Source organism: Pelecanus crispus, chromosome 1, assembly GCF_030463565.1.
Source record: "Pelecanus crispus isolate bPelCri1 chromosome 1, bPelCri1.pri, whole genome shotgun sequence".
NCBI lineage: Eukaryota > Metazoa > Chordata > Aves > Pelecaniformes > Pelecanidae > Pelecanus > Pelecanus crispus.
The window spans coordinates 125,445,344-125,464,801 of NC_134643.1; the positions used below are offsets into that span (position 1 = coordinate 125,445,344).

Here is a 19,458-nt window from a genome sequence, read left to right on the forward strand (position 1 = left end):
ATTAACATTATAGGTAGACAATACAGTGGCACCTAAAGCTGCACAACAGAGTATCTGACTTAGAGACTGAAATAAAGGTTTTCTTAAACTTTTGGGATGTTGTTTATTTATTTTCAGATCAGAATTGTTTGCAAAACCAAAAAAGCTTGCTAAATAAAACCTCACAATGTAATAAAAGTGTCTCTGCATAATTTCAAAAGAAAACATTAGGGAAAACGTCAGTGTTTTTTAAATGAAAACAATTTCTTCACAGTCTAACAGTGCTTAACACCTTTGTTTGCTTTTGAAAATGTTGCAAGACACTTATCTCCATGTCTATGCACCCATATAGCTTGGAAAATACCACCTGCAATGCACTGTTGTTGTCAGAGATATGGTTCTCTGATGGGATGATAATCTAATTTTGTTTGATCGGGTTCTAAGTAATGTTGCTGCTTCCTCTGGAACTGTCTTTTCTCAGTCGTCCAATCTTAAACCAAAATGAACTCTCCTAACGGTCTGGCTTTTTAAAAAAACATATAGTTAGCATAAAATATAGAATGCTGACTAATTTTCTATGTCTTTGTGAATACAAAGACATGCACCTCAATTTTTTTCCCTACTGAGGCTACTGGAGAGTAGAAGAACAGATTATTTCATACTCCTGGCAGCATTATTTAAACACTGTGGTTCTGGTAAAAATTATTTCTTGGGATACAGTTCAATCCACTTCATTTTCTTAATATCACATGAAGACTACTCAGACCATAGTTTTATAGATGCAGAATTCTACCCAGTAGTAGACTAAGTTGTATATTTGGGGGAGTCTAAAAGGGGCATAGCAATTATGTAAGAGAAATTTGAGGGGGGCTAAAATGGTATTTCAGTTCAGATGGATTTTAACAAGTAGCCCTCACTAAAAAAAAGATAAGATATTTTTAGAACATTCTAACTCCTTTGTTGGCATTTTTGCTTTGTGGTGGCATTTTATTTTACATTAAATTAAATTTCTTAAAGGGGAGAGGGGAATCACATAACTCCCAAAGAAAATTGAAAAGTGTAATTTAAGATTGCACAAAATGTTCTAGGTTGAATCAAAACAGTTTTATTAGTCTTCATTCCCTTAATGAACGACTCCTCTTTGCGGAAGACTGAGGAATGCCCAGGGTCCTACTAAATTTGAGCCAGTGCAATAATCCCTGAGATGAGAACTCACATTTTAAGATGAGTATTAGGCAAAGGACAGCTTGGTACATAGATTTGTATTTCCATTTAAATTTGATTTGGCACTGTCAACACTTTCTGGCCAAATTGTCTTTAAATCAAATTAGCTTAAATTAAACTTAAAACTACTGCTTTAATTTGTTTTGATGAGAAGTTGGGGCTGAACCTCACCATCCAGCTTCAAGAGCAGATGTTGGGAAGTAAATAAAATGGAAAAGGAGAATAAAAGACAGAAAAACAAAAAGTGAAGGACAAGAAACAGAGAAATGAAATGGTAGATATTACTATAGAAATGAAGAAACAAAAGCAGTAGCTGAAGGGGGACTGAAATGGACAAACACTAGGAGAACGTATGTTGAAGGAAGAGATGCAGGAACAACAATAATTAGGGCCAAATCTATCTGTCAAAGATGAAAATGCCATTTCAAGCATCCAGAAACTGCAAAACTGTCACGGGGAAGAATTAATTGTAGTCTGTGTGCAAAAACAAAGTAAATGAAGGGGGAGTCCTGGTGGGAGAACACTGTCTGACTTCCCAGACCAGCAAGGTGCAGCAATCTCTTGGCCTCACAGCCGAGCCCTGAGCCCCAGGGGAACCAAGCTGGGTGCCAGGGCCCACCTGCTCACGCAGGAAGGGCGAGAGCATAGCCAGGGCCCTCAGACCTGCCTCCAGGCTCCTCCAAGGGCCCCAAACAGCTCCCTGGTGCGGTCCACACAAACCAGAGCTCCCCCACCACCCTCACGAGCGCAGGGTTCCCCAGGGTGCTGGTGGGGTCCAGCCGCCACCCTGTTCTCCCCAACCGCCTCAGAGGCCTCAAAACCCTGCAGCCCCCCACCCCAATGCCGTGGCAGCCCCCCCCCCCCCGACACCCTGACAGTCAGTGCCCCTCCCCAACAACCAACTCAGCACCTCCACACCCAGCCCCAGGCCCTGACAGCCACCTCGAGGCCCTGGCACTCAGCCCCCCGCCCTGCCACCTAGCCCGACACCGCCCTGCTCTGCTCTCCCTGCCCAGCGCGGGAAAGCAGCCCCTCGCCACAGGGCTCCCCCAGGCATGGGATCCCACCTTCCCCTCAGTAAATCTCCTCCACCCCTCCCCACCTCCACCCTGCCCCGGCCCCACTGCCCACGACGGCGTGCCCCGTCCCCTCCCGGCCTCCCGAGCGTCTCCCCCGCCGCCATTACCGGCCTCCTCGGCCGACAGGCGCGTCGCCGTTGCCATGGGGACGGGCGGCGGCCGCGGGGCACCCTGGGAGCTGTAGTCGCAAGCCGGGGCCGCCGCCTCGCTCGCCCGCCCGCGCCCTTCCCCTCCGCCCCCTTCCCTCGCCCCGCACCCTGCAGAGACGGCTGCCTGTCTGTTTCCACCCTTTTACTTCTGTGCCCCACCGGGGTGCTAATGGGCATTTGACGATGCGGCGTGCAGGCAGGCGGTCCGCCTGCGCCATGAGCTGTAGGCCGCAGAGCCTCATGGTGGCCGTGGAGGCCCGCCGTGTCCCGTCCTGCCCCGTCGTGTGGTGTGATGTGGTGCGGCGTGGCGCGGTGCGCGCCCTCAGAGCGCGCAGCCCAAACCCAGCAGGCTCCAAACTCACGGTCATGGGTTTACACAAAACGTTTTTATGCTGAAAAAGGGGAAAAAAAATCCCATAGGAGGGAAAGCGGCTGGAGCAATATTTTTCTTCAAGGCTGGACACAAGGGGAGTTGTGCCCTGAAGGCCTCACCGGCCAAGCCCTAGGTGGGCCGAGGCTTTGGGCCGCATCCTGTTTTTTCCCTGTGTAGTTCAGTGTGCATTTCAGGTGCGAAGTAGAACAGGAGAGAGAGTTAATTGGCAATTTTGTCCCAGGCCTGACCGTGGACGTTTGATGGTGCAAACATTTACCGCTTTGAGTATTAATTATTAGTATTGCCATACTTGCAAGGCTTATCAGTGCGCTTTGAACCCAATGACCACTGCATCCTCAGTGTGCACTTCTTCAGAGCACTAGTAACCAAATAAATTAATTTGGAAACAGTATGTTCCAAATGGCCAGTCATTTCCATTGAATTTACTAGGCTATACTTACATACAAAATCTCCCAAGAAACAAGCATGTGTAGCAACTTCTGGCAATAATTTAAGGTTTTGCACTAAGGTGGTGGGTTTTTGTTTGTTTTACAGGAAAATACTTTGAAAATACCCGATTCTAACAGGCTTTTCTTTTTGTTGGACCTCCTGTTGCCTCTCAAAAGAAGAAAGAAATGACAGATGGTGAGCTGCAGTAAACAGTGCAAACTATCCATACTGTTACTTTTAGTTTTCAGTGAGGTTTTTCAGGATCCCGCTTCCATACATGGAGTACTGCATTTCCAGCTTCACATAGTGGTTTGCACAGACAAAAAACTTACTTTCAAGAGCATCTTTACTATTGTACATTCAGTTCTATCTAATCAATCCCGGAAAGAAAGTATTATATTCCATTTTAAGTATTTTCAGGATTGGGCACTGCTATATTCAGTCTTAACATTTGATATGTGTGTAAGCAGTTTCTAAAACCTAAGCCAGTTTCACCTCTGACATTGGGTCAGCTTTACTGAGCTCAGTGGCATGTTGCTCACTTACAGCAGAAACAAACTTGGCCCTTAAAATTTGAAAGTAATCTCTTATCATTTAACATTCTTAAAATACCTCTCATGCTCAGAGACCTCCTTGAGGAAATACACGCAGGCAACCACTGAATTGTGACCACCTCTGGGGTAGAAGGTGACAACCAGATGGAAAAACAGCATCCTGGAGAACACAGTAGAATGGGTTATTTTTTGCTGAGTATTCTGGACATTCTCTTACACCTTGTGCCCTGGCAGTTTTCACTGGTGATGCAAAAAGAAGGAGAAAATACAACAATACGTTCTGGATACATCGAATCAGCCAAATCACCCTCCCCAGTATCAGGAAATGTACTGACATATATTTATTTCAGAGAAGTCCCTGAGCGCTGCAGTGTGGATGATGATTTGAATTCTTTGAAGCTGAGAGCGTTTGTAACCGAGGCTTATTTCAATATGATCTCTGCTATAATTACTCCTGCATCTATGCTTCCCTTGCCCTCCCCTTCCTCCTTCCCCTTTTATAATGTAAAATTTGCAGCTACAGCTCCGAAGCGTCCTTGTTGTGGTCAGGGAGAGGGCACAAGCCCTTTTATGCAGGAGGTAGCAGTGACAGTGCTCATGCAAAGGTAAACATTACCCAACAGCTTTGTGATTGCCCCCAGCACTAAGTTGCCTGCTCCCTGTCCCTTCTCCCTTTTCCCTTCCCCCTCTCCCAAATATTTCTCCAGCCCTGTCTCATTGGTGCACTACTCTCCTTTGCCTTTTTTGGACTGCCACCCTGTCAATCTAATGCAATAAGGCCAGGGGCAGGTGCAAACCCCTTGCTATGGCTCCTCTTACTAACCAATCCTCTACTGGCCTCTCGTCCCAAAATACCTAAGAGCCAATGGAGTGGGAAAACCCGGGAGCCCGGGGAGAGGGAGAGGCCAAAGCTGCTGGACTGCTGTGGCGGGGCATCCATTTAAGACTCGGCTTAGCCCAGGAGCTGCCGAGCACTTGGATTCCTCTTGGGACTGTGGTGACTTGTGGATAGCAGGCGTGCTCTGCTGATTCATTTTCATCACTGTCAACATGGTGATCAAAGTCTTCGTAGCCACATCTTCGGGGTCTACAGCGGTAGGTGTCTCATTTAACGTACTCCTGTTTCTGATGGGATCAGTTTGGTAAATTAGCCTAGAAGATCCCAGGACAACCTGAGTTTGCATGGAGAAAAAAACCCACTGGATTTCTTCTAGTCTGCATTGCGCACCTTATTCTTGAAAGCTACTCAAGATGTAGAGAATTCCTATTAATGCAGGCTTGCTTGCATGCAAGGTTTATTTACATATAAATTATCTGTCATTTACTAGATCTACTTCTGTTTGAAAAAGTATATGCAATATATAGTCACTGAAGAAGGAAACGGTGGATATTGTATTTGCACAAAAGCTAAGGTAGATTGTTTACAGTAGAAATTAATGTATTTCTTTTTAAAAGAGACTTTAGGACACTGCTCCTGCAAAAGGGGAACTCTGTCTAAGAAAGAGCCTGGAGCCAACATAAGCTGAATAAAGTTATGCAGAAAAAAACTCTTCCCCAACCCCCTCCCTTTCCCTGGGTTTGGGGTTTTTTTTTTGTTTGTTTTTCCTTGGATTTTTTTTTGGGGGGGGTGTGTCTCTTGAAATGCTATACTGATGATTTTTAGTATTGAGATCTACTGTGGTAGCTGTCAGCATAGTGTATCAGCTGAAGGGAAAGGCATGTGAATAGTAGGGAGGTTGGAAGTCTGTGGGAGGTGGGAACCGGGGAAGGACTGTTGCCTTTTATATCCAGTTCCCAGATGAGCTCAGATTGCAGTTTTCCTTTGGCAGTCACTCACTCCCAGTGACATGGCTAAACAAACTGACTGGTGCTTGCACATAGCTGTAACTACATCTCTGTCTCTCTGACACCAGCTCCGTGTCTTTAAGAAGCTTCCAGAATTGAAAAGCTCCAAAAACACCCCCTGTGCATGAGGCCATCATCTCTAGGAACTGAACCGGGGGTCATTCACTAAAATTCAAATTGGAATATGGCCGAGGAAGTTTGCAGTTCTCTCATCAGCTTCTCTTGCCAGCCTATTGCTAAGCCTGACGCTCTAAATTTACTATTGACATTTTAGCGTTCCTTTTTTTATAAGAAACCTCAGATGCAAGGGAAAAAAGGAAGAGGGGGTTGGAAACTGTGGGTTTGGTACTTTGTAATCTAGCAGTTACTGCTCAAGTAGCTTTATAAATTGCCATGTGCTGTGCATTGGCAGTCTTTTTGCTCCTGTTTGGTCTCTCCTGTTTGGTCTCCTTTGGTTGACCAAGGAAGAGTTGTCCCCATCTCCTTTGCTACTCGTCCATTTTCTGGGGAAAGTTGTGACCGTGACTGAAATCCCAGAGCAGACATTCAGTAAGTGTGCATGTTGGGGCTGTCATATCTTGTGTGCCTCGGGCACGAGCTGTTGCCATTCCAGCAATGGGATTGGGGCTGTAGTTCGGCAAGGCGGTTGTACGAGTGCTTTGATTAAACACTGACATTCAGAGATCACTTATGCAGTTAAAACTAAGCGTATCATATATTTAGCACTACGTGAACCAAGATCTTTCCTCTGCTATACACATTCCTTGTATCTCCTCCCAGCTAGCAGCTATAAGTAACTCCTTTCCTCTTGGACTGCAGTGAAGGGATGTATACGCTACACTGAGCAACATGCAAGCTTTATCCAGCCGTATCCAGCCATTTTGAGCTGTTAAGCATTGCTATTGTGGGTTATTACTGCTAAGAAAGATAGCTAATGCCAGTGAACTGTAATAGGTTTTAAGCTTATTAATGCCAATCTCCATTGTATGTTAGCAGCCCACAAAAGCTGTTAGTGAGATCCCAGACATATACTGGAAGGAAGGGTGTGGCATCTTTACGCCACAACATGCCTCTGTATTTCCTCCTTTCTGGTGTGTTGGGTGTTATGTATAGCTGTAGCAATCTCAGAGGGTGGCATGTGTTCAGATTACTGATACATAATTGCAACGCCAAGTAAACACAATGATGAGCTGGAGTAGTTTTTCACATTTACTGATTAAAATGGATGGATGGTATCCTTTCAATGAACCTCTAATGAGTTTTGGTATTTATAAAATAAAACTCATTCATGCAAGGAGCCAGCACAAACCCCATTATATCACTAAAATCCTATTAAAAACAAATTTTGTATCAGTCTTGTACAGCTTTTCCTGAGAAGAATTAATTTAATTCCTAAAGAGCTTAAATTGGAAGTCTAAATTGTCCTAGTAGCACTGGTGGTGTCTTCAACATGGCTGATCTCCATCAAATGCACGTTGTTCATTTTGAATTTCAAAATAAGATGGGCCAGCCTCCTCTGGTGTAAATCAGCAGAGGATCATTGGTAATGAATGAAAACTGTTTCTATTCTATGTACTACAGTCACACTACTAATTGCAGCTGGTTATCATGTTAATAAATACTTTTTAAAAGTGAATGCAGTGAACCCAGTAACATTCTTGTGCTCTGGATCAGATGCTTGAATGATATAATCCACTGTGGCTCTAGAGAAAATATGCAGTCTGTATTTTTCCCCTCAATGATTCAGAAATTTATTTGAAATTACTTCAGCTTTATTATCTCTGCTCCAAACTTATCTGATATTGAACTATTCACTAAGGCAAGCAGAAATGGAGACACTTAAAAGTATTAAATGCTTGGCTTGAAGCACGCAGCAAAAAAATAAAATAATTTTGTTACTAGCCACATAGGTGTTTAGAAATGGGTAGTATCCTGCAAGGTTCTAAGGTACCAGGAATCATGGGAGAAAGGGGGTTTGTGTCTTACACAGAGGATGTCTTCCAAAGTCTTGCTTACTGCTGCTCATGGTTAGGGCACTTCTAAAATCCTTTTATTCCCAGCGTTTTTGGTGACATTTTATGAACTTGCCTATTTTCAGATCTGTAGGTCTCAGAAAGACAAAGGAAAATGTAGACTATTTGAGTTATGTCCTCTAAAATACAGGGTAGGGGTTTGTCATCCGTGACTCTGAATCTAGCCATACGTAAACCTGAGCTCAAATTTCAAAACAATTTCAAGTCAAAGCAGATGTTAGAGTGTGATAAATAAGAATAATTATCAGGAATAGGTTGTCCATGTGGTGTTAGAAGCAGAAGCTGCAGCAACTCAGCCTACCAACGTTAATGTTCCTCTTGCTGTAAGTTGTTGACTATGTACTGTTTGCTTCTGCCATAGGCAGCTGGTCAACATGAATGCTCTGTATTGTGAGGATATAGATGATAATATTTAATTATGCATCAGGTGAAACTAATATTATCCGTAGCTCTTACACTCTAGCTAGATGATATTTATTTAAAATAGTTTTTTCTTATTTTAAGGGACTAGCAGCCAGGGGTGGTGGAACTTAAACTTTGTTGGAAGGGAAAATGACATTGATGAAATAATATACCGCTCACCACCACTTTCCAGGGAATCTATACCCAAGTAATCTGAATTCTTCCCATGCCATCAGACACAAGTGAGGGCACAAACAAGCTCCTGCAATCTCATCCATTCTGGGAAAAGCTTTGCATGCCCTCTGTGTTGCTACGCCCTAGAAGATTTCCCTCTGTGAGTGCTGTTTGCTGGAGAGATTCTTTTGGTTGCCCAGCTACCTACTGCCAGCCACAGCAGAGGCTTGCTTTATGGTTTCATACTTAGTATGTGTCCCAAGTCTTTTGCTCTGCCTAAACCTTAGTAATTGTAAGCCTTAAGACATAATACATCTTCTGCATAGTTTATTGTTGTTATCATAATGAGAAACATCTTGCCTTTTCCTTATGCAGGCACAATTGCATGTAACTTTTTATTTTTCCTCAGCATTCATTTTTCACACAACCCTCTCCTAATTTTTGCTTTCAGTCCTGGTGCTGTCTGAGCCTCCTGTGTATTATGAACCTCAAGCTGAAGAAAAATTGTTTATCCAGGTTTAGTTCTACAAGTTATAGCTACAGCCGTAAGCAAGGGAGCACAGAATCTATAGCTCAGTTTCCATTATCTCCTCAGAGGTGCTATCTGTCTGGGGCACTAGCTATTCCAGGAGCCATATCTACTTCAGTGCCTGTGGCCAAAGAGACAAGCTGACGCTGAAACTGCAGCTGACAGCACTTGAGTACACTGGCTTTCAGAGCATGTGGTGAAACTCTTAGTACTGGCTCATGCAGATTTTATTAACCATTTTTACAAACATTATCCTGCCACTTCCTCCAATGAAGTGTCCCTCAAGCAAAGCTTTCTGCTGCCTGAATGTGTTCTGCAAATAACTGTGCAGCTATGTAGCCATTAAGAAAATGACCTCTGTTTAAAAAGTGAAAATAAGAATATAAATAAGCACCTTTGAGATCTGTCAACTACATGGCTTTTGAACACTTTGGATTAGTGTTTCCATTCCAAGTGAGGTACTGGTTTTAGCTCACCATAAATGTCTGTTGTTGTCATAAAAATGTACAGCATTTTATGTTTGTTATTTTTAATAAGCAAGCATAGGTGTATAGATAGATACTTCCTTATTTAAACAAGAAAAAGAAATTTTGTCCTTAATCATGAAAATTCATTCATCCAATATAATAGGCTATCTCTACTTCAGCTTTGCAGGTTTATTAGATGATACAAATGCATAATCCGTGAATTATTTCTCATCTCATTGTCTGTCTCAGACTGATTTACGCTAGCTTGGTGTCACTTTAAATTCAGTTGTTCAGATGTCTGACTTGTGGAAGACATGGTTTCAACTCATATGGTGGCTCGTATGTAAAAATTACCTTGATACATCATTCTAGCTACTGTTGATGTAGGACACTAACTGGCTGCATGGAATAGCATAACTGGGAGAAGAAAGTCATGTCTGGAACGTGATGGTGCTAGATAGTAATTTAGTTGTCTGTGACTGAAGAGCAGGGTGAGAGAATTTGTACAGATCAGTCCAAACAGTGCTTGCTTCAAATGCTGCAGTACTTGTAGGGCTAAAGTTTGGCCTCAGAGCTCTTAGAAAATTTAGACATCTACAAAATGGGGAAGTTCTTTAAATGTTGCTTAGGAGTAGCATTCTGTTAGTAGAGGAGTATAGTCAGTATTACTTCTGCAAAGTAAAAGGAGAAGTTATAAGGTTGTTGCCTGCATCCTAGATGTATACAGCACTAGCATCAAAGGGCTAGCTTTGACTTTTAGCTGTCACAGAAGCTGTGTATAGCATGCTTTATTTGTATGTAATACATTCTTCTTGGTTCAACTGGAACATCATTCTGTAATGTGGGAAATATTCAAGCACAGGAGTTAAGCTGTACTGGATCTTCATCAAGCTTTCATTCATATTTAATTATGCCTAGCATTAAAGAACAGGGACAACGAGAAACACGTGGCTTGTGGAAAGCTAAATGTCATATGTAATGAGTAGGAAAAAGGAGACTGTTACATGTTGGAGAGAATATGTGCATTCTCAGACCTGTGCTCACTTTAGGCAGGATTAGCTTAGGTATCTGTACACCACACTCACAGAGCTGGGAACAGAGTAGGAGGCTTCCTGCTGAGCCTTGTTCTGAGATGGAGGTATCACTGCTTCCAGGGAGGAAAGAAAGAAGCTGGGCGGGGGGCGTGGGGGAGAAGTAATGGCAGCAGTCTGGGTGCTGAGAAGCACTGTTGAATCTCAGCTTCAAAAAGTTTCGGGGCAACTGGGGTAGCAAATCCAGCTTGACCTACTTGCATTAGTTCTGTTTGTAATAGCAATTCCTTTTAGAAAAGCATTTTCATTTTAAAGGAGGAATTATGTTTTTCCTCTTTTCTAACCAGATCAAAAAGAAACAGCAAGAAGTAGTGGGCTTTTTAGAGGCCAACAAGATTGACTTTCAGCAAATGGACATAGCAGGCGATGAAGACAACAGGAAATGGATGAGAGAGAATGTCCCAGGTGAAAAAAAGCCTCAAAATGGAATTCCCCTCCCTCCACAGATCTTCAACGAGGAGCGGTATTGTGGGGTAAGAAGATGTTTGGAAATTTAAATACTTTCAGAGAGTCTTCTTTCACAGAAAGTGACTCTTCCGTTAGTAGGAAGTATCCTCAAACAAACTCCTTAAAAGAAGCTGAGATTCACTTTGGAAGAACAGTTCTTAGAAAGCATTTTTTATGCACAGAAAGGCAATGAAGCTAAAGATTATTCCTTTTTAAGAGAAAAACACACATGGAGGGGAAACTGACTAGAGAAACTCTGCTTAACAGGCTGCATGGATTATCCCCTGCAGACCCAGAGCCTATGCAGGACCCAGAGCTCACTGCAAGGCATCGAGTTTGCTGCCTATGGGGAGCTCTGTGTTTTCCTCTCACATTCTCCTACCTCCTGCTGAGTAGCTCACTCACAAGTTGCCCTGCTGTTGGCTCTCTGCCTGCACTCTCACTTCAGCTCCTGAAGACCAAAGGCACTAGTGTCTAGGTGATACTATGGCTTCTTCACACAATAGCTCAGGATAACCAAATGTAGACTATGAAGACAGCTGAGCTGCACTTGGAGTAGTAAATGCTCAATTATGTGGTTTGACAATACCAAGCTACTCAAGACTAGTGGAATTCCTAGCAAGGCTGATCTAGTATCTCTATCGGTATTGCACTTTGCTTCTTGAACTTTCAGTTAATTTTGCATGGTGAGTATTGATATTTTGTTTGTTTGACACAGACTCATCTGGGCTGCTAGGAAGTCAAGTAAATGTCTGAGGCACCAGGGGCTGTGAAAAGGAACCTTTCTTTTCCATTATATTATAAAAATAAATAGGTATTATAGTTGACTGGAATAGTTCTAGTATGTGGTTTGAATTATTGAAATTATATTGCTTAGTCAATAAATATCCCACACTTCATAACAGAAATTGTAATGCTCATCAGATATTTTTATATTTTCATATATGCTTGTAACAGGTTATTTCTCTTGAGAGAGTTTGTTCAAATCAGTGATAGATAATCATAGAATCATAGAATGCTTTGGGTTGGAAGGGACCTTTAGAGGTCATCTAGCCCAACCCCCCTGCAGTGAGCAGGGACAGCTTTAACCAGATCAGGTTGCTCAGAGCCCCATCCAACCTGACCTTGAATGTTGCCAAGGATGGGGCCTCTACCACCTCTCTGGGCAACCTGTTGCAGTGCTTCACCACCCTCATTGTAAAAAATTTCTTTCTTATGTCTAGTCTAAATCTATTCTTCTTTAGTTTAAATCCATTATTCCTTGTCCTGTCACAACAGGCTTTGTTAAAAAGGTTCTCCCCATCTTTCCTGTAGCCCCCCTTTAAGTACTGGAAGGTCGCAATAAGGTCTCCTCGCAGTCTTCTCTTCTCTAGGCTGAACAATCCCAACTCTCTCAGCCTGGCCTCACAGGAGAGGTGCTCCAGCCCTCGGATCATTTTGGTGGCCCTCTTCTGGACCCACTCCAGCAGGTCCATGTCCTTCTTGTGCTGAGGGCCCCAGAGCTGGACGCAGTACTGCAGGTGAGGTCTCCCCAGAGCAGAGTAGAGAGGCAGAATCACCTCCCTCGACCGCTGGCCATGCTTCTTTTGATGCAGCCCAGGATACGGTTGGCTTTCTGGGCTGCAAGTGCACATTGCCGGCTCATGTCCAGCTTTTCATCCACCAGTACCCCCAAGTCCTTCTCCTCAGGGCTGCTCTCAATCCCTTCATCCCCCAACCTGTACTGATACCAGGGGTTGCCCCATCCCAGGTGCAGGACCTTGCACTTGGCCTTTTTGAACCTCATGAGGTTCACACAGGCCCACCTCTCCAGCTTGTCCAGGTCCCTCTGGATGACATCTCGTCCTCCTGGTGTGTCAATGGCATCACTCAGCTTGGTGTCATCTGCAAACTTGCTGGGGGTGCACTCGATCCCACTGTCTATGTCATTGATGAAGATGTTAAATAGCACCGGTCCCAGTACAGACCCCTGAGGGACCCCACTTGTCACCGATCTCCATGTGGACATCGAGCCATTGACCATGACCCTCTGGATGCAACCATCCAACCAATTCCTTATCCATCAAACAGTCCACCCATCAAACCCATATCTCTCCAATTTAGAGAGAAGGATGTTGTGGGGGACTGTGTTGAAGGCTTTACAGAAATCCAAGTAGATGACATCTATTGCTTTTCCCTTGTCCACTGATGCAGTTACTCCTTCATAGAAAGCCACTAGGTTGGTCAGGCAGGACTTGCCCTTGGTGAAGCCGTGCTGGCTGTCTCAAATCACCTCCCTGTCCTCCATGTACTTGAGCATATCTTCTAGGAGGATCTGTTCCATGATCTTCCCAGGCACAGAGGTGAGGCTGACAGGTCAGTAGTTCCCAGGGTCCTCCTTTCTTCCCTTTTTAAAAATGGGCGCAACATTCCCCTTTTTCCAGTCAGCAGGGACTTCACCTGACTGCCATGACTTTTCAGATATCATGGAGAGTGGCTTGGCAACTACATGAGCCAATTCCCTCAGGACTCTGGGACGCATCTCATCAGGTCCCATAGACTTGTGTACACTGAGGTTTTTCAGGTGGTCTCGAACCTGATCTTCCCTTACAGTGGGAGGGGCTTTACCCCCCTGGTCCCCATCTTTTGGTCCAATGATTCGGGAGGGGTGAGGAGAGAGGTTGCCGGTGAAGACCGAGGCAAAGAAGTTGTTGAGTACCTCAGCCTTCTCCTCGTCCATTGATACAAGTTTGCCTTTCTTGTTCATCAAGGGGGGTACGCTTTCTTTAACCTTCCTTTTCTGGTTGATATACCTGTAGAAGCCCTTCTTGTTATTCTTTACGTCGCTTGCCAAATTCAGCTCCATCCTCGCCTTGGCCTTCCTGACCTCCTCCCTACACAACCGGGCCGTTTCCCTGTATTCCCCCCAGGACACCTGTCCCTGCTTCCACTGCCTGTGCAGTTCCCTCTTACTCTTTAGTTTGACCAGCAGGTCTCGAACCAGCCATGCTGGTCTCTTCCCATCCTTGCCTGATTTTTTACACTTGGGGACTGATAGCTCTTGTGCTCTATGGAAGGTGTCCTTAAAGATCTGCCAACTCTGTTCCGTTCCCCTGTCCCTGAGGACCGTCTCCCAGGGGGTCCTTCTGACTAACTCCTTGAAGAGCTGGAAGTTTGCTTTCCTAAAATTTAGGGTCCTGACTGTACTCCTCGCTTTTCCCATGTCCCTCAGGAGCATGAACTCCACCAACGCGTGATCACTGCAGCCCAAGCTGCCTGCAGTCTTGACATCACCGATGAGCTCAGTTACATTGGTGACCATCAGATCCAGTATCGCGTCCCCTCGGGTAGGTGTATCTATTACCTGGCTTAGGAAGTTGTCGTCTATGCATTCCAGGAATCTCCTGGATTGCCTACAGCTCGCCGTGTTGCTTTTCCAGCAAATGTCGGGGTGGTTGAAGTCCCCCAGCAGGACAAGAGTCTGCAAGTGCGAAGCCTCCTGGAGCTGGAGGAAGAAGGCTTCATCAGCAGGCTCCCCTTGATCAGGAGGCCTGTAGTAGACACCAACCACAAGGTTCCCTTTGTTGCCTCTGTCTCCGACTCTTACCCATAAGCTTTTGACCTGCTCATGGCTGTTCTTCAGGGACAGCTCTTCACACTGTATTGATTTCTTTATGTGTACTTTTCTGTACCAGCATGAATATTAGGATTGTGAATCAAAAGAGATATCTGAGACAGTTTTTTCCCCATAGTCTCGATGGAAATGCATAGTCTGGAAAGTGCTCTATGATCGCTGAAATGAACTTGCAAAGTACTGTGAAACGCAGATCACATAGAATCATAGAATGCTTTGGGTTGTAAGGGACCTTTAAAGGTCATCTAGTCCAATGCCCCACCTGCAATGAGCAGGGACATCTTCAACTAGATCAGGTTGCTCGAGCCCCGTCCAACCTGTCCTTGAATGTTTCCAGGGATGGGGCATCTACCACCTCTCTGGGCAACCTGTTCCAGTGTTTCACCACCCTCATTGTAAAAAATGTCTTCCTTATATCCAGTCTAAATCTACCCTCTTTTAGTTTAAAACCATTACGCCTTGTCCTATTGCAACAGAGCCTGCTAAATGGTTTGTCCCCATCTTTTTTATAAGCCCCCTTTAAGTACTGAAAGGCAGCAATAAGGTCTCCCTGCAGCCTTCTCTTCTCCAGGCTGAACAACCCCAACTCTCTCAGCCTGTCCTTGTAGGAGAGGTGCTCCAGCCCTTGGATCATTTTTGTGGCCCTCCTCTGGACCCACTCCAACAGGTCCATGTCTGTCCTGTGCTGAGGGCTCCAGCGCTGGACGCAGTGCTCCAGGTGGGGTCTCGCCAGAGCAGAGTAAGGGGGCAGAATCACCTCCCTCGACCTGCTGGCCACGCTTCTTTTGATGCAGCCCAGGATTCGGTTGGCCTTCTGGGCTGCGAGCGCACATTGTCAGCTCATGTCCAGCTAGGGAACCCAGTTTTAAGTTACTCCACAAATCCAGTGTGAACTACTGAAAACATTGTTTTGAGAGAGAAGGGATTTACATACCACTAAGTTTTCAGAATTAACTTCAGCGCTCTCAGAGCAAAAGTTGTTAGTATGAGTAATGGAGTGCAATTGTTTCGTCATTTTCTCATAGGAATCTTAAAAGAGAACTTGGTAGGTTAGAGTTCATGTGCATTTCAACATTCAGTCTGCACCAATAAAAAGTATAATTTGATATATCTTACTCTGGATTTTGTGGCAGCCAATGTTGCAATAAATATTTCTGATATTCCTTGGAGAGTTTATATAGTGAATTAAAGAGTAATTGCATTACAAAGTGTTGCAGCTGCTCAGCCTTGCCAGTAAATGATAAATATACCATTTTTACTCGATGTCTGAAGCTATTTCAGGAAGCCAAATAATCTATATCTTGAAATAATTTAAGCTAAGGAAGAGTCCTTTGCAAAGACACCTCCATGTGGAAAGGGGTCCAGAAAGCAGTTGCAGCTACTGATTTAAAAACTATATCAAATTTACAATTAGTCTAAAATCTGCAGAATTCTAATGTACCCAGCTCTCAAAGCTCATAGCTAATGATCCCAGTGGGTGCATAAAAATATTAATTTATAGCATCATTATTTCCAAATAAATAAGGCAAGGAGATCCATATCAGTACATAAGCCTTACCCTTCTCCTCAGGGGAAGGTGCCTTAAGGGAGCTGCACAGTGAGTGTGAAGTGGGATTATGTGGGCTGGTTGAGAACATGGCCCAGGGCTGCCAGACTGGTGCAAAATTCCTCCAAGTGACACGATGTCTTCTGCAACATGTCTACAATATAAAGCTGGGGATTTGCGTTCTAATTCTTTCCCGCATGACCTGTGCAGGTCCAACAGACCCATCGTTCTGAAATCCAGAACTGTTTTACGCTGTTTAAGGTTTACGTGATATATCTTAACTCTTCCCCTGTGTCCCACTTCCTTTATCCTCAACCACTTTATTGAAAATACGGCTGAGAATTGCAGAGGTCCGAGTCATGAACTCCAGTCCAGTATCCTGAATTCATGAAAGTCCCTTTAAAATGTGTTGCTCTTGTTAGTCTTCTTGTTAGTCTTGTACAGTCTTCAAGGGCCTCAGTCTTGTGGCATCTAGAAACCCTTGAATTTGTAGCCTGGGTATATGCAGCTAGTTTATACCCATTTCCTGGTATACCAAAATCACCCTTTAGCTTAAACAGCTCTAGTCCAATGTATTTGTAAATGGGAATGATAGATCTTCTTTTAATCTTTATTTTGCTATGTTAAACAAGTCAAGTTCCTTACACTTCTTTTTTTGTAAGATATTTTCTTTTTCTCATTCCTACTAATTTTTTTCTTTCCTCATTCCCAGGTAGTCCTTTGTTTTTAGGTCAAACTTGTTACATTTCATTTCTGCTCATTCTCCTTTCTGAGATCACTCTTTTCCCTCACTTCCCTTCCTATTGATTGTCCAGTATGTTTGGCTCCCATTCACACATATGCATGTGTATACACATTAGCAGCATGCTGGCCTGGGAGCACTGGCCTTGGGGAGATGAAAATTCAAGACAAAAGACTTCCTTCCTCATGCTGAGAAAAAGGGATTTGGGGAGAGACATGACAACCTTCAAATATTGTAAGGGCTGCAGCAGAGGAATTCATTATTTGTCTGAATTCAGTATTGACCCTGCTTTGAGCAGGAGGTTGGACTAGATGGTCTCCTGAGGTCTCTTCCCACCTGAATTATCCTGTGGTTCTAGGATTTTATAAAATATGTTCTGCTCCACACCCACTGGAGGTGGGACAAGATGTAATGAGCAAAAAATGCAGCAAAGTAAGTTTAAGTCAGACATCAGAAAAAAATGTGTAATGTTCAGGAGATTGTCTCATTATCTCATTAAAGGTCATTACCAATGGACAGGAGAAACACCTATCAGGAATAGTGTAGTGGTTCCTGCTTTGGAGAAATGCTCCTTTGAGATCTTCTCCAATCCCGTCATCTGCAGTTCAGTGAAATTTTGGGGGTGGGGGTAAGGAAAGAGGGGATTCTGCGGACAGGTGAGGAGGCTTCCTTTTCATGCTGGAATAGACTGACATAATGAGCAAGTAAATGCAGTCCTGTTGCTAATCTGCTTTTCTGCTGATACATAAAAGTATCTGCATCTTCTGTCTGACCCTGAAGAGCTGCTTGATTTCCTATCTTGTACTGTACAATGGAGGTTTCTTATGGATGCATTTATGAAAATACACCAACTGTGAGCAGGTTTTCCACAAGGTCAGAGAAGCTTAAAGCTGTCTTACAAATAGTGTGAATCTTATTTTTCTTTCAGATCTTCAGTATTGCCCCTTGAAGAAACAGATTAGAAATGGATTCATTTTGTATGCGTGGCTATAGCACCAATTTCAAGTATCCATTCTAATCCATCAGTGTTGGCAATTATGTTCTTATTTGATCTTTTTCTTAAGCTGCTTTTTTGCTCATGTCTAGACAGACGTCTGCATCTGTGTCACTTTCTAAATATATTGAGCACTCTGTTGCTCTTGTCTTTGCTTTTGCTTAACAAAAAAACCCACTAGAAAACTAGGAAAGAAATGGAATGTAAACTTCTGTTTTTCTCTGTAAGCTGAAATCTATGCTTTTCTCTGCTTCCATGGATTAAAATACCCATGTACATATTTTTTTCAGGAATGTCTGAATTATTAAGTAAGACTTTTATTTGATGCTTCATATAACTGCTAAAGTCAAATATCCAGAAATCACAGGGAGGTCTGGAGGTCTGTAGTCCAGCCTGCTGTTCAAAGCAGGGATAGCTTTAAAGTTAGCTTATGTTGCTTGGGGCTTTGGCCATCTGAGTTTCAAAAGTCTCCAAGGATGGTGTTTCCATGCCCTCTCTGTGCGCTCTGACCTGGTGCCGTACCACTCATGGGGGAAGAACTTTCTGCTGATGTACAATTGGAGTTTGCTGTTTTGCTGTCTGACATTTCCACAGTGGTCATACAAAGGATGACAGCGTAAAGTGTGCATGTGCATATGCACTTACATCATAAAGAAAAAGTCATGGAGTATTTTTTTTTTAAATACGTTTCACTGTATTTTTCGAAGACTAGTTCCAAAGACAAATGACACCACTACCCTCCACCTAGACCATTTATGTCTTCTCATACAGATATAATGTTAGTGCTTACCTGAAATAAATTGTTACTGTGCATTTTTCTTTCTGCCTGGCTTGGGAACAGTTATCTTCGGTCATTCAGCGAATGGAGATGTGAACAAGTCAGCATTAGGAAAGCAAGAGTGCAAATATACAATACAAAAACTATTCCAAGATCACTGTAGTCATGCTTTTACCCCATGCTAAATACCTAATAGCTTGCTCCTCAGTGTAAGCAAGGTAAGTGACCTTCCATTTACTGCGAGATACCACACTTAGAGTGGGATGTCATTGTACACTACCAGTTGCCAAGGAATACCTGATAAGATAGAAGGCTGTATCCTCTTCCGATAAGGAGTTCATCTGGTCACTCACACGTCTTGCTTGTGCCCTCAGGTCTGCTTATCTACAAGGCTATATATTCCTGGAGATTTTTAGTGCACTTGCTGTCTGCTGGTTTTCCTCTGGGGAGGACTTAACAAGGCATAAAAAATATCAAGTCCACTTCATGGCCCTTCCTTGTTATAGTCTTCTCTTTGTTTCCGAGCAATTGACAGGTTGTGCCGTAGTTTACTTAAGCTGCTTTATGAGTATGTGGTATGCAGGAGGACACAAGTTTTCTGTGTTTGTATGGCCTGTCCAAGCCCCATGTCAAATTCCAGCCCTTCAAATTGCAGAAAATCCTCATGTTCTTGTATGCTGTATTGTTCCTAAGTTTATGGGTTAGACTTCAGACACTGGCTTTCTTAAATATATAGGGCAGACCTGGGTTAGATAAGAAGGACAACCCCACAGCAACGTGAAAACAGCAAAGAGATGGTTTGAGAAATTGGTGGCCTGGAGCAGCAGCAGGTATTCTGCCTGGTCTGGCCAAAATGTGATCTCGGGCTTCTCCCAGACGGGGCAGTTCCCACTGCCTGTAGCTAGGTCTGTGCGAAAGCCAATCCAAGCTTATCCAAGTCCCTTAGATAAATCAGTGAGATGGGCTGTCATTTATCCTGTCTGTTAAGC

The 19,458-nt window shown here is 43.7% G+C and overlaps 1 protein-coding gene across 1 annotated transcript in view; it reads left to right on the forward strand.

Moving 5' to 3' along the window:
- Positions 1-4,858: 4,858 nt before the first annotated feature.
- The window catches only part of SH3BGR (SH3 domain binding glutamate rich protein), a 30,599-nt gene continuing 15,999 nt past the window's right edge, over positions 4,859-19,458 (forward strand). The window contains exons 1-2 of the mRNA XM_075709445.1: positions 4,859-4,903; positions 10,637-10,822. Of these exons, the coding sequence (XP_075565560.1) occupies positions 4,859-4,903; positions 10,637-10,822 (231 nt within the window). The remainder of the gene's footprint in view (positions 4,904-10,636; positions 10,823-19,458) is intronic.